This window comes from Rhamphochromis longiceps, linkage group LG14 (assembly GCF_057381845.1).
Source record: "Rhamphochromis longiceps isolate RC_006_pf linkage group LG14, R_longiceps_female_GT1.1, whole genome shotgun sequence".
NCBI classification, from domain to species: domain Eukaryota; kingdom Metazoa; phylum Chordata; class Actinopteri; order Cichliformes; family Cichlidae; genus Rhamphochromis; species Rhamphochromis longiceps.
In genome coordinates this window covers 24,303,173-24,316,032 of record NC_140570.1, presented here as the reverse complement: position 1 = coordinate 24,316,032, position 12,860 = coordinate 24,303,173, and the positions used below count along the sequence as shown (strand labels likewise).

The following is a 12,860-nucleotide window of genomic DNA, read 5'->3' as shown; positions in this document are numbered from 1 at the left end:
CCTGAATGTTGGTGACCCCCAGCCCTCGTGCACAGCAACGCAAGCAGCATTTACAAATCAGATTTATAGCCAGCTGACTTAACAGACCTTGAAATTTAACAATGGGTCCTACTAGGTACATGATTCATTTACCTCTGCCTGCCTTTCTTCTGTCAAGTCATTTCTCTCAAAGGCAGTCAGGCTGAGGTTAGGATATCAGAGGACTCATATGATGAAGAGTAAATGCCCTCTGTCACAATTGTCTGGATTTATGCTCTTGGGTCGATGGAGTATTGGCCAGAGCGGTTTAATGTAGCTCAAGTGGATATATTGAATGATTTATTGATTTTTAGACAGGCTATCAAGATGACTTCATAACCACATTGCAAATTCACCGAGGGAAAGGATTGGCTTACCGCTAGATGGCGCTGATGCACTAGACAGGTTTAAATCTGAATTTTAAAGACTTGTATTTACATGTTTTGTCAGTAGCTTTGAGTGTTGTTTTATACGAAATCAGCCCAACAGTTTTAGCAGTGTAGCATGACTACATGTTTTAAGACATCAGAAAAAAGTCAAGATACACCTAATAAAATCCCCTCTTCCCAGAATATTAGGTCAGATACTGAAACCTTTGCATTACTTCATCTGTTTATTATTTACACAAAGAGGGAGATACTGGCATAAGTGAACAGGAGACAGTACTACACGCATCACTTTCATCAACAAACTCAGGTGGACAAGAAGGGAAGCAGTACATATTTCACTACCGTAATTTTAAAAAATAAAATACAAAACTTGAATATATGAAACCACCTTTGAGACCTGTGAATAGATATGGTTAAAATTAGTATGACCATGTCAAAGATTTAGGCTGAGCAAAAGGATGTGAGTAAAAGCTTTTTTTTTTTTTTCTAAGAGGAATTTAAAATTCAACTCATTTTATGCAATGCCAAAGGAATGTATGGAAATACTGTGAGCAGGAACTATTTGTGTTCACAATATTCAACACAGGCTACACTGTATGTACACACCATACAAAGCAATTTTCACATTACTGATTTATGTAAAATATACCTTCTGTATCTAGGGATAGTTTTAAGTGTTCTTAAGAGTAACCAACCAGCACCATTTGATGTAACGAGCTGCATTAAATGACAAAGATTATTTCAAAAGCAACCGAAATCATCACAACATACCACTGTGCAACCATTGGATGTAACATGACCTATACTATTGACCACCATCAGCCATGAGGACGTCTGGACAGCACAGGTTGCCATAACAAACTGTCAGAACGACACTCGTTCTAAGCACACTCCATTCAATTGAACTAGCTGTGCTGGGTCAACTGGTCTGAAGAGGTTTCCGTAGTTTGCCTATACTCCAATCCAGATATAAATTGCGCAGCAGCCATGATGAATATCCTAAAACTTCCAAGACCTGCTTAACATTACTTATAGAAAAGGCTGCGAGGCTATTATAACTTCTCAATGCACAGGGGTCATTATAGGCAGTCTCTATGGTGCTTGTTAGTCACAGTAGTGCCATTAAATACATGTTTAGGTTAATGAGAGGAGGGCAGAAGAGAGCAGTGTGACACTTGTTTCCACACTGCACAGAGATAGATGCAATTACTTTGTGGTTACTACAGGAATAATTCATTTCTGTGGCCACTGGCTTGTGGAAGAAGAAAAACAGAATACAGCTGAGTGTAACTAAGGCAGTATATGTAATTTTAACTTGTTGAAATGTGCTGTATAGCCTTCAAAACATCCTCACCAGTAAGACGGGTGCAGAATATTGCAACATATAGACTTGTGACAAAAGATTAATTGGACTCATATCCATATTTAAACAATATTAATCTTCTTTACTAAACACCCCCTCCCCCCTTTCCCTTGAAGTCCCGGTAAATGTTGGCTGTGCAGAGACAGGAACATGACAAATGTCCATTTCAGACTGATACAAAAAAAATGAGCAAGATGTTTTGGGTGCCAGGGCAGCAGATTAGTATCCAGGTAAGATAGATGGTTATCGACTTTTTTTTTCTACTACTTCTTCTTTTTTACTCGAGTGATTGGAGCATGAGGAGCTGCTTGAGGACCTTTGTCTGACTGGTCTCCCTGATCTCCCCCGCCAGGAACATCTCATCCACCACCGTGTACACCTTAAAACACAATTCAGAGGACAGAGCCCAACACTGTGATGAAACTGAGGATATTAAGATGATTCAAAACAGAGTACAAATATCACAAAGTAGTCATCCAGCCTGCTATTTGTCATCATTGTGTAAAAATAACCAGAGTGACAAAGAAATTAACCTGACAAGATGAGTCACTCTTCTTTCCATCACCTGCTTTTCTCAGGTGTGTTGTAGTTTGTGAAAGAGGTTGTAGTTGTCAACAGCTGATTTACCTTATTTGTTGGTTTCTGGCCATGTCATACATGAGCGGTGTTAGAGTAAAGCATGTGGGCGGATGTTCACATGCTTTTTAGGTAATTAGCAATTAACACTAGCGGCAGGTGGGTCAAGGGAGTTTAAGCATTTATGAAAAGAAAAAAGAATCCACCCCCACTAAAGTATTTAAGATCAAAAAGAAAAAAAAACCTGTGATTATTATATCAGTTACCATGGCACTATACTAAAAAAAGCACTTTCAGAGCTCTTTTGTCCTCCTCTGTTCAAGTTCTTTTTAATTGGATATCAAGACTCTTAAAAACAAAGGGGAAGAATTCACTTCTCAATATGCTTACCTTGTAGAAGTTGAACACAAGGTCCAGCTCACACACATTGTGGAAATACTCATTCAGCACCTTCCAAGAAGCAAAGGAGCAATTGAAAATACAGACTTTCAATTCAATCAGATAAGAATCCAAACAGACTACTTTAGTAAGACACACACACACACACACACACACACACACACACACCCCTACCTTAATGTGATGCACTAGTGCAGAAATTATGTGATGCTGTAGCAGCAGCAGAATCCACTTGAAAACCATGTAATACACTTATATCTACTACATCTAAAATGTGGCCATTTAAAATTAATGTGAGTCTGGCCTCATCTCGTTTCCACAGGAGATCATTTCGAGCAGTGATACGGTTTCATTTACAAAGCCAGAATTACTGACCCCTTGTATTTGCTACAATGAATGTTAAAACCAGCCTGTGAGCAAATCCTGCTGTGAGCTAATAGAAAGTGTGGCATGGTATCTTTTATGAGAATATTTTCACTGACTAAAATAATAATAATTTTTTTAAAAACCCTTCATTGGTGTTTAGATGGGGCTTTATGTAATAACAAGCTTGCCAGCTAGAAAGTAAGACAGCTCATTTTGAGAATACCGTAATGTGCATTCCTTCACAGTCAAACATTACATCAAATGACCTTCACTCCCGGGTGCTCTGGACAAAAAATGGTCAACTGTTTGTCTTAGCTAGTGGCAAACACTAGATTGTACTTTAAGCTCACAATTTCAATTGCTACCATATCATTTAAAGACTAAATGATTAGAAAAATAAAGAGATGTTAAACTAAGCTTTAGAGGAAAGCACACTCAAGCTGACTGATGTGTCCAGACAATCACCGTGATCTACCTATGCTCTCTAAATCACTGATTAAACTAAATGCTTGATAACAAAGGAGTTCAACCATTTTAAAAATAACTATCTCATATCAACTGTTGATTAAAGTCCATGAAGGCAGCATAACTTGTCTCGAACCTGATGCGCCACTGAAGACTAGATGGGTAAAGTTAGTTCTGTATCTGTTTAGGTGTTTTAGGTTCAGAGTTGCTCAAAATGAAACCAGCGACATTGAATTTTGGAGGGAATTCTGACAGCAGTTTGAGGGCATTCATTAGTTATGGCTAGTGGTGCAACAGATCACTATTGATCCGTAATCCGAACCGGTCCCCACTCCACAGTTCGGCACGCACATGATCCGAAGGTTCGAAAAAGAAGAAAAAAAAGTATGTGTGTGGTGCGCGTGGTCAGTCTGTCAAGCCGTAGTTATGGCCAGCGCTAGCGGTCCAAGTGGAGGAGCAGAGGAGTGACAAGATTGTTCCAAGCATTTATGAGCAGGAAAAGTCTAAAGTTATGCCCTTGTGTTTATAGCAGGTAGGTCTTTTCTTGAGATGGCATGTGGTATTTAGTTATGTCTCTGTGTGAACATGCCTTTTTTAAGCCTAACGATAAGGTGAATGTTTTGTGCTGTGACCTTTAGTGTTTTGGAGAAGTTGGTCAGTTTCATTTGGATCACTTGCAATTGTTGTTGGCCAGGTAATAATGGTAACTGTGGTGTTAAGCAACAATTGTTGCTGTGATCAACGTGGGGAGTGATACTGAATTTTGTGGCTATAGTAACCTTCTGTGGTATAGAACCACTTGGTATGTGACTATTTATGTTGTGGGGACAACAGATCACTTCTGGTTGAGATTAGGGCTGCCACGATTAGTCGACTAGTCACGATTACGTCGACTATCAAAATCGTCGACGACTAATTTAATAGTCGACGCGTCGTTTGAAGCTTTGTAAGATCACAAAGGACGCAGGAATGAGTAGTAGGATTTAAGAGTGTAATAACGGACTGAAACAGAAGATGGCAGCACTGCATGTACAAGGATGCCAGCTGCCGTTAAACCCCGAAGAAGAAGAAGCTGTGTCCCAGAATTCATAGCGCGGCCCAGCTCAGTTTCCAACAATGGCGGCAGCTAGTTAGTTTTAATATTACTCTTATTATTCTTTCTGGGTCACAAAATAAACGTTTAACATATTTTCAGGCGAGAATGTAGCTGTGTAAACCTCAAATATCTGCTCAGTTTATCAGGACACCACATATTTTCAAAAGCGCTCTGACGTTTTCGGAGACGTCTGTTACCCACTAGCTCGATAGCGAGCCGGGGGCTAGGCTCACTAGAGCCGTGAGAACACCGGACTCCTGGCAAATTGTTTTCAAACCCACCGCTGTCTTTCGCTACTCAGGTTAAACATGATATATAAGTCACTTAGATAACTTAACAATGTTATTGTTTGGCTTTTTTTTAGTATTTTATTTGTTCCTGAGTAAATCGGTTTGGCTGAGATTAAAGTTATAGTTTTTACACAGCTGAATAAACGTCAAGCAGACAGCTGATTATCAGAAGTGTGAGATGCTCCAGAATATACTCCAGTGTCCTGTTATATTTTAGATAGCAAGGAGTTTATTAAACTTCACCGAAACAATCTGCAAATTTCATTAAAATTTAATAAACTATCATCTTGTCTTTATTTTTAGTTAGCACAGACCTTAAACACTTAAAGCTGTAAGCTAATGATAGTTATATTAGAGCAGATGCTGCTGGTGCAATAAGCTGTACGTTTTACGTCCAATGGATGATGATCTGATTAGTCGACTAATCGCAAAAATAATCGGTGACTAGTCGACTATCCAAATAATCGTTTGTGGCAGCCCTAGTTGAGATTATTAGTTACTACTATTGGTTTCAGTTACAAACATTTCTGAGTAATCATTTTGGTTTGCGGGTGTTATACTCCAATTTGGGTTGATCGCATGTTACTATCGTGTATGCAGTGTAGCAATTTGTGTGATCTTCATAATGATTAAATCCATTTAAATTATTTTAAAAGGACTAAGTTTTTCTGTGTAGTGGTCAGACAGTAGTTTTCTTAATATGGGAGTGGCTGCAGCTCAGGAGGTAGAGCAAGTCCTCTACTGATCGGAAGGTTGGTGACTGGTTTGATCCCTGGCTCCTCCAGTATGCATGCCAAATCCACCCCAAGTTGCTCTCCCATGCAGCCAACCGGAGTATAAATGTGTGTGATTGGTAGATGGAAAGGACTTACGCACAGAAGAAAGTGCTTGTGTGAATGGGTGAATGAGGCATCTATACAGCGCTTTGAGTGTTCTGGGAGATTTTTGCTGGCTTAATCTTCTTTCCAGGGTTGATTTAGCTTGATTGGAATAAGTATGCCACCGTTGCAAGGCACACATATTGTCCTGCTTTCCCTATTTGTATTTCAGATCTAGGATATCAAGAACCAGAAGACTCCAGAGAGGTCTTTTCTTTATTTGGGGATCTTGGAAGAACCTTTTTGAGTAGGGGAGGTGGTACACCCATCTGAAACCTCTACTTGTCTTGCAGTGACAGAGATTGGATAAAGCCATGCCTGAGGTTGGCTTAGGAGGATGGCACTTCTTGTGTTTATGCTCTCTGGCCTTTCATTTTTTGCTGAAATTTTAAGTACTTTAAAATAAAATCGGTGTTTTTAGAAACTCTGGGATCAGCCTTCATGCTGTGACTTTTGAGCCAGGTCATAAAATAGTGCAATACTGCCTTTTGGCACTGCAGTGTATCTATGTGGCAAGGCGTTATCAAATCTATCAATATTTTAACGATAACATTTTTTTCCAGCATGGTATAACACTAACACTAGTCAAAAATGATACACCCAAGACTGTAAAATGAATGTGACGTAAACATAGCTTTAATAGGTTCTGGAATTTGTACTGAAATACAGCGTCATGCTAAAAGTTTAAACTATAGATACAAGCTGTGGTATGAGTTTCGGCTAAGTCAGATTTATAGAAAACAATCTGACTTCACTAAAAACTATGAATACGTTAGACTTTTAAAAATGCAGAAATTCAGGTAGCACTTTATTCTGAATTTAAAGCATCCTTTATACCTGAGTTATTTGAAATCCAGAATGGCTTTCACATTTGGGAAACAATATTATAATAATGTAAAAACTAAATGATGTGCTCTTCAGAAGCAACAGATAAAAAAGAAAACATATCATCTTTTAAAATTGGACTTATGTATGCCATGGAAGAAAGGGTTTATATCTGCATAACTACATTTGATATTTAAATTTGAATTTCACAGGTTGAATTATTTTATAGATACTTGCTTACTGGGAATATGCTTCAAAAATAGGGCATTCTATAGTATAATGTTGTAGTTCTATAGTCTTATGCAGATTTTATCAGCAGGAAGTCAGATCACAGCATAGTGGATCTCTGCTACCAATTCAGTTTTTACAATTGTCCTCTATTATGTGGAAGGTAAATACTTGAATAACAGCATCATTATATGGGCAGAGGAAATATATCAAAATAAAGATATTTTTGAAAATAAATGGCAGAATTTAATTGCTGAATATGGGATGCTTTGAGCCAGGGTGAAAACTGAGAATACCAGTGGAGACTAATGAAAGAAGCAAGAGGGGATTTTGTTTTTCTTCCTGTTCTCTGTGTTATGTAAAGATTAAAAAATAATATTGAAATATATGTGCATTTAGCTATAAATGTATATAGGCTGGTAAATAATACGTGGATTCTGTTTAGCTGTACATAATAATGCTTAACTAATTTATATTCTTTTCCTCCGCTTCTTTGTAATCCAGTTTATATTTTTTTTTACTTTTTCACTTCCACTGTATATACTTCAACTTTAACTACTAAAGACCTTTACTACATGTAATTTTACTGCAATCCTTACAACCCAGAGAAGTTCTAAAGGAGCTCCAAGCCAGTGAAGGATGATAGCCTCTGAACAAAATCATTGAGAGACATTCTTGAAAACCATCAGACCATGACAACTAAATTATCATAGCTCACTTACTAGGTCTATATATTGCGCGTTTCATTTACCTCTACAAAGTTGTGGATTCCCTCGAGGTACGCCAAGTTATTATCAGTCACGTCCACACAAATACAGAAGTACAGACCAGCATAACGTCTGTAAATGATCTTGAAGTTCCTGAACTGTGAGAACAACAGAAAAATCCTCTTAAGAGCTTAATCTCGCATATTATGACAACAGCAGCAGATTTACCAGGGCTGAAGCTCCCACGGTACGGTAAAACACCCAGTATGCATACATTCATGCTGATTTTTTTTTTTAACAGCATTAAAAACCTGATCCACTAAAGGGGTTCTCTTTTCATGTGATGTTGTATTCCACTAGAATTTCATTCAGTTATCATATAACATAGAAAAAAAACATGTTAAGAGATAATGCCTGCAATATCTATGTAGTGAAGGAGCTGGGCCAGCTGTGTCATTATACAGGATTAGAGAAAAGAGGTTGTTGTTCTAGCACGTCAAAGAATTGTTTGAAAAAAGAAAATGTGGGTACATGCGGCACTGCCTAATCCCATACCTCCACAAAGTTGGTGTGCTTGGCATCTCTGACAGTAACGACAGCATGCACTTCTTCAATCAACTTCTGTTTCTCATCATCATCAAACTGCATGTACCATTTGGCCAGTCGTGTCTTTCCCGCTCGGTTCTGGATGAGGATAAAGCGGATCTGTAAGAAACAAGACAAAAAAATAAATAAATGAGGCATTCTTTACTTGTCCCTAACATCCAATATTAAGCAGTTTGACACTGACAGAATTATGAAACTCCCAGAAATGACTCATTAGCAACACACAATATAATCTTACTTTGCCTATTAGTAGCTGTCGTACATAATATAACTTTGGAGATACTTACCATTTAGGTATCCAACTATTTTAATATGTAAGATATATTACAAGTAACTGTAGCTACCCTTAGCTTATCTACAGCTTATCGACAGTTAAACATAGTGTTAGCTAAACCACACCCATTCATTTTGACAGCATCGTTTTCGGAGAACTCGGCAAAATAAAATCGATCTATTTCAGTAAACTGATAGTTGTTTGGTAAAACATCTTGATTTAAAATTGTTGGCGTCCCAGTTAGCTTATCGTTTTCTACTCACTGAATGGAATAGCCGATCTGGCGAACTCTAAGATGCTAGCAACCAAACGACAAATGCTACTGACATGAGAAGAAAATACAACATAGTTCGTTTGAGACATATTTACCATTTTCGCCTCCCAAATATAAACCTTAGAGACTCCAAAGCAGCAGGTTCCCAAGTAAGTGTGCAATAATTTTCACATTAATACATCGATATTTTATGACCGCTCGTCCGCTATCTTCTCCAAGCTAATAGGAAGTGGCAAAACTATGGCTGCGTCACGTTGCATGATGGGATTGTAGTTTTTCCTGTCACATTTAGAAGCAATGGATTTTAATATAGAACTACAACAACCAACATCCCTGTGTGGCGTCTCGTATTGAGTCGTGCAGTGGATCACATGAGAAGCAAAGAGCCCATCTCTTTAAATATTTTTGTAGTTTTTCGTGTTTGTTTCAGGTTTTATTCTTTTCTGAAAGAACTACCGGAAGCACTTCCTGTCGAATAATTTCACAAGTATTGCATTTCACTTGTTATCTATTTTTTATAGTATCCTAATACTATAAAATTGATTTTTAAAAATATGTCACTGTTCTCTTGGGCAATTTCCTGTCAGTTCTTAGACTGGTTAACACTTCTTCTTTTGGCTGCTCCCTTTAAGGGTCGCCATAGTGAATCGTTTACCTTCATCTCCTATCTCCCCTTGCCTAGCATACTCCTCTGTCACACCAGTCCTCTGTATGTCCTCCATCACTACATCCATTAACCTTCTCGAAGATCTTCCTGTTGTCTGCCTACCTGGCAGCTTCATATTTAATATCCTTTCTCGAATATATCACCTATCCCTCCGCCTCACATGTCCAAAACATCACACCCTTGGCTCTCTAACTTTATTTCAAAAGCACTTCACCCGAGCTGTCCCTCTGATATACTGATTTCCTATCCTATCCCTCCTGGTCCCACTCCCAATGAAAATCTGAGGATGTTCAACTCTGACTCCTGTCTTTTTGTAAGGGCCACCATCTCTAAACCATACATCTATATCTTCCCTTTCACTCTTGCCGCTATCCATCTGTGACAAATCACCCCTGACACTCGTCTTCACCCACTCCACCCTGCCTGCACTCTATTCTTCTTCTCTATTGTGCACTGTCTGTCACCTTCACTGTTAAATCGGTCTCCGTCTCATTCACACATGTCTATTCTGTCAGGCTTCTATTGACTTTCATTCCTCTTCTCTACCGAGGATACCTCCACTTCTCCAGGCTCTCTTCCACGTGCTGCCTGATCTCACTACAGATCACATCATCATAGCCCAAAGAGACTTTTGTCTGCTCTATTTGTTTATACACATGGTGAAAATTGCTCACATACAGACTTACTAAATGTAAAAAAGTCCCCAAACGTGATAGTGTATTTGTCACATACACAGTTAATCAAACTGTTTTATTTATATCCACTTAATTATATTAGATTATTGCGTATAATTAGCATAAAGACATATGAACAAAAAGGAAGATTTGTAGAATACAAAAGATTTATACCCAAACTCATTACAGGCTGAAAAGTAGCAATAGCCTATATAACTTATTTGCACCCTCTTGAGATTACATTATTTTTGGAGGTTGTTTTCTGCAGAGTCAGAGTTTGTTTACTGGTCTGCCTGGGCAGCCAATTCACCGCAGAACATTGCCCAGACAGCTTGGACAGCTTGCCTCTGTTCTGGGTGTTTAGGGAGTCAGAGGTGGGGGGGATGGGGGACTGTGATTGTCAGGGATTGCACAACTGTGAGTGGAGGAATGCGCTGCCCTTGGGACTGAGACATATTTTAGCTGCAGATACAACGAGGACTGAAAGTGGGATGGAAAAAATAATAATAAAATGAAAGAGGAAACCAACCAGTGATTAAACAAAAAGTGCAGTGTTTTTCTTCTGTATAATGCTTGCAGCTGTGTTTTGATTCTGTCGCGTATTTTAGAGTAAAATAAAAATAAAATTTGCCATGGTGGTTATATAAGAATTATACGCATAAGCAGCACTGCATAGCAATGTTTTGTGATAGTCGCAAGACCTTGGCCTGTTTTAAAAACAAGTGGAGGTAGGCAAAAGGGATGTAAAACAGAGGCACATTATTCAACACACACTTTGACCCCAGCTAATCTTGGTCCGTGTGATTGGGGTCATGCAAATATTGCTGAGAACCTAGTGAGTAATGCAATTGGACAGAAGCGTGTGGACTTACTCAAACACAGGACAGTGCACCTTGAACCCTGTTTGACTGTGTATTTAATGATGGGTCACAATTCAAGCTTGTCAGGACACACATAGTGCACATTATGTACTTCAATTTAATAACTTATGTAAGAACAACATAATTTCTTTCCTATTTTTTTTATTACAAATGATTTTCTGCTATGTTTTGATTCTGCTATCCAACACTCCAGGAGGTTGAATACAGTAATAACCTTTAAACACGATGCCTCTATTGTTTACGAAGGTTTAGTCTTAAATATCCCCTAAAGTGCCAAATTCCAGTTCAAAACAATAAATTGAGTTCTACGGCCACACAAACTATTTGTTTTCATATCACACAGAGTTTAGATTACCAGATCGGAATTGCATGTTCTTGAGAGTTCAAGGAAGGACTAACAGGGGGAGAGAGAAAGAATTTCAAGAGAGGGTCTCACTGCTAGACACTAAACATCTGTTTGAGCTCTTAGTACAGGCTGTTGTCTTGTACAACACTGCAGATATTTCTCCAATGTATCTCAACTCTCTGCCTTAATTTTTAAAATGGCTTTAATCAAAGTAGAAAACACTTCACAATAACTCTTGACAAGCACATAACTCAGCGAACAACACTTATAATTAGGACTAACCTTTAAGATGATTATTTTTTCTCAGGAAAGGCATTAAACATTTCCTCTCTCTGCTGTTCAATAACAGTTTAGGTGGGAGTCCTTGGATGAATGCACAACAAATCTTTCACAAATGATTCAGCCATTAACTATTTAAAACTATTAAGCAACAGTTCTGTGCAAAAGCCCTCAGCCAATGATCAATGCTAAGTGAACCACCTAGTATTGACCTATGAATGATTCAACCATAAAAAAGGAACCTAACTCAAAAGATGAACCACACCTGGTTTTCTACACATAACAGATATCAGAAAAATTAGAGACTAATTAAATTTGTTTCTTTAGACACTTTTGTTACTAGCAGTCTGTCACAATCAAATCATTTTGTAATTAGTTCCTCTCTTCTTAAGGTGGCTGTCAAGAAGCCATTCCTAAGGAAAGGGAACAAGAAGAAAATATCAGTGGCAACAGGAGTGACGAATCCACATTTGAAGTTTTTCTCAGTTGAAATCATCATCATCAGTGTGTGTAGAGGAGATCAGGGCAGGGGTAAAACAGGGAGTGTCTAGAGTATCAGCAAAACATGGTAGAGTGTTTGTCATGGTTTGGGTCTGCAGTTCAGCAGCAGTGGTGTGAGGGATCTGATGGGAACTGATGAAATCCTGAATACAAAAATATAGAGTCAAACCTCAAACACACTTCCAGCGCAGTCAAAGGATACCTAAATTTAAAAAACACATATGGGAACTCTACTGACGTCACTCATTAGAATAGTACAAACTTTGTTTTTGCCTTATATACTGTACTTATATATACTTATATACTGTATTTCCACATATCCTTACAGATGTTTCAATAAATCGCTGAACCTATTTCCATTTTCCTGGCAAAATATAAAGAAACGAATGGGTTATTCAAGACCTTTGCACAGTGTTGTATAACTAATGCTTGAATCTGTCCAGGGAAATGGTGGTCAGTTTTGCAAGGAAGTGGTATGGGAGCCGTGGGGCCATGAACGCAGATGGGCCAAAATAAAATAAATTAATCACAGTCATGATAATATAAACACATTTCCTTTTTATGCGTAGAAAAAATAAATAACCGTTTCATGTTTAACAGTAATCCAAAATGAGACATTAAAGACATTAACCCCACTTTGATACAACTCACAAATAAGTCCATGTTGGACAACGGAGCTAGTTTGCTGTTCTTCAATTTAAAATAAAAGAAAGGGCTATAAAGAAATGAAACTAGAAAGTAACAGAAATGGTTAAAGT

At 38.1% G+C, this 12,860-nt stretch overlaps 1 protein-coding gene across 1 annotated transcript; it reads right to left on the bottom strand.

Moving 5' to 3' along the window:
- Window positions 1-612: 612 nt before the first annotated feature.
- Window positions 613-9,009, bottom strand: ap2s1 (adaptor related protein complex 2 subunit sigma 1). Its single transcript, XM_085380088.1, has 5 exons — window positions 8,850-9,009; window positions 8,156-8,305; window positions 7,645-7,758; window positions 2,737-2,796; window positions 613-2,149 (listed from the first exon to the last, which is right to left on the bottom strand). The coding sequence occupies exons 1-5, from the start codon at window positions 8,850-8,852 to the stop codon at window positions 2,048-2,050; spliced, it is 429 nt and encodes a 142-aa protein (XP_085236214.1). The 5' UTR covers window positions 8,853-9,009; the 3' UTR covers window positions 613-2,047.
- Window positions 9,010-12,860: the final 3,851 nt, after the last annotated feature.

Coding starts and splice junctions, on each gene's coding strand:
- ap2s1 (XM_085380088.1), bottom strand. Junction 7,759..8,155: donor AGCACACCAACTTTGTGGAG/GTATGGGATTAG, acceptor TTGTTCTCACAG/TTCAGGAACTTCAAGATCAT. Junction 2,150..2,736: donor TTGTGTTCAACTTCTACAAG/GTAAGCATATTG, acceptor TTGTGTTTTAAG/GTGTACACGGTGGTGGATGA.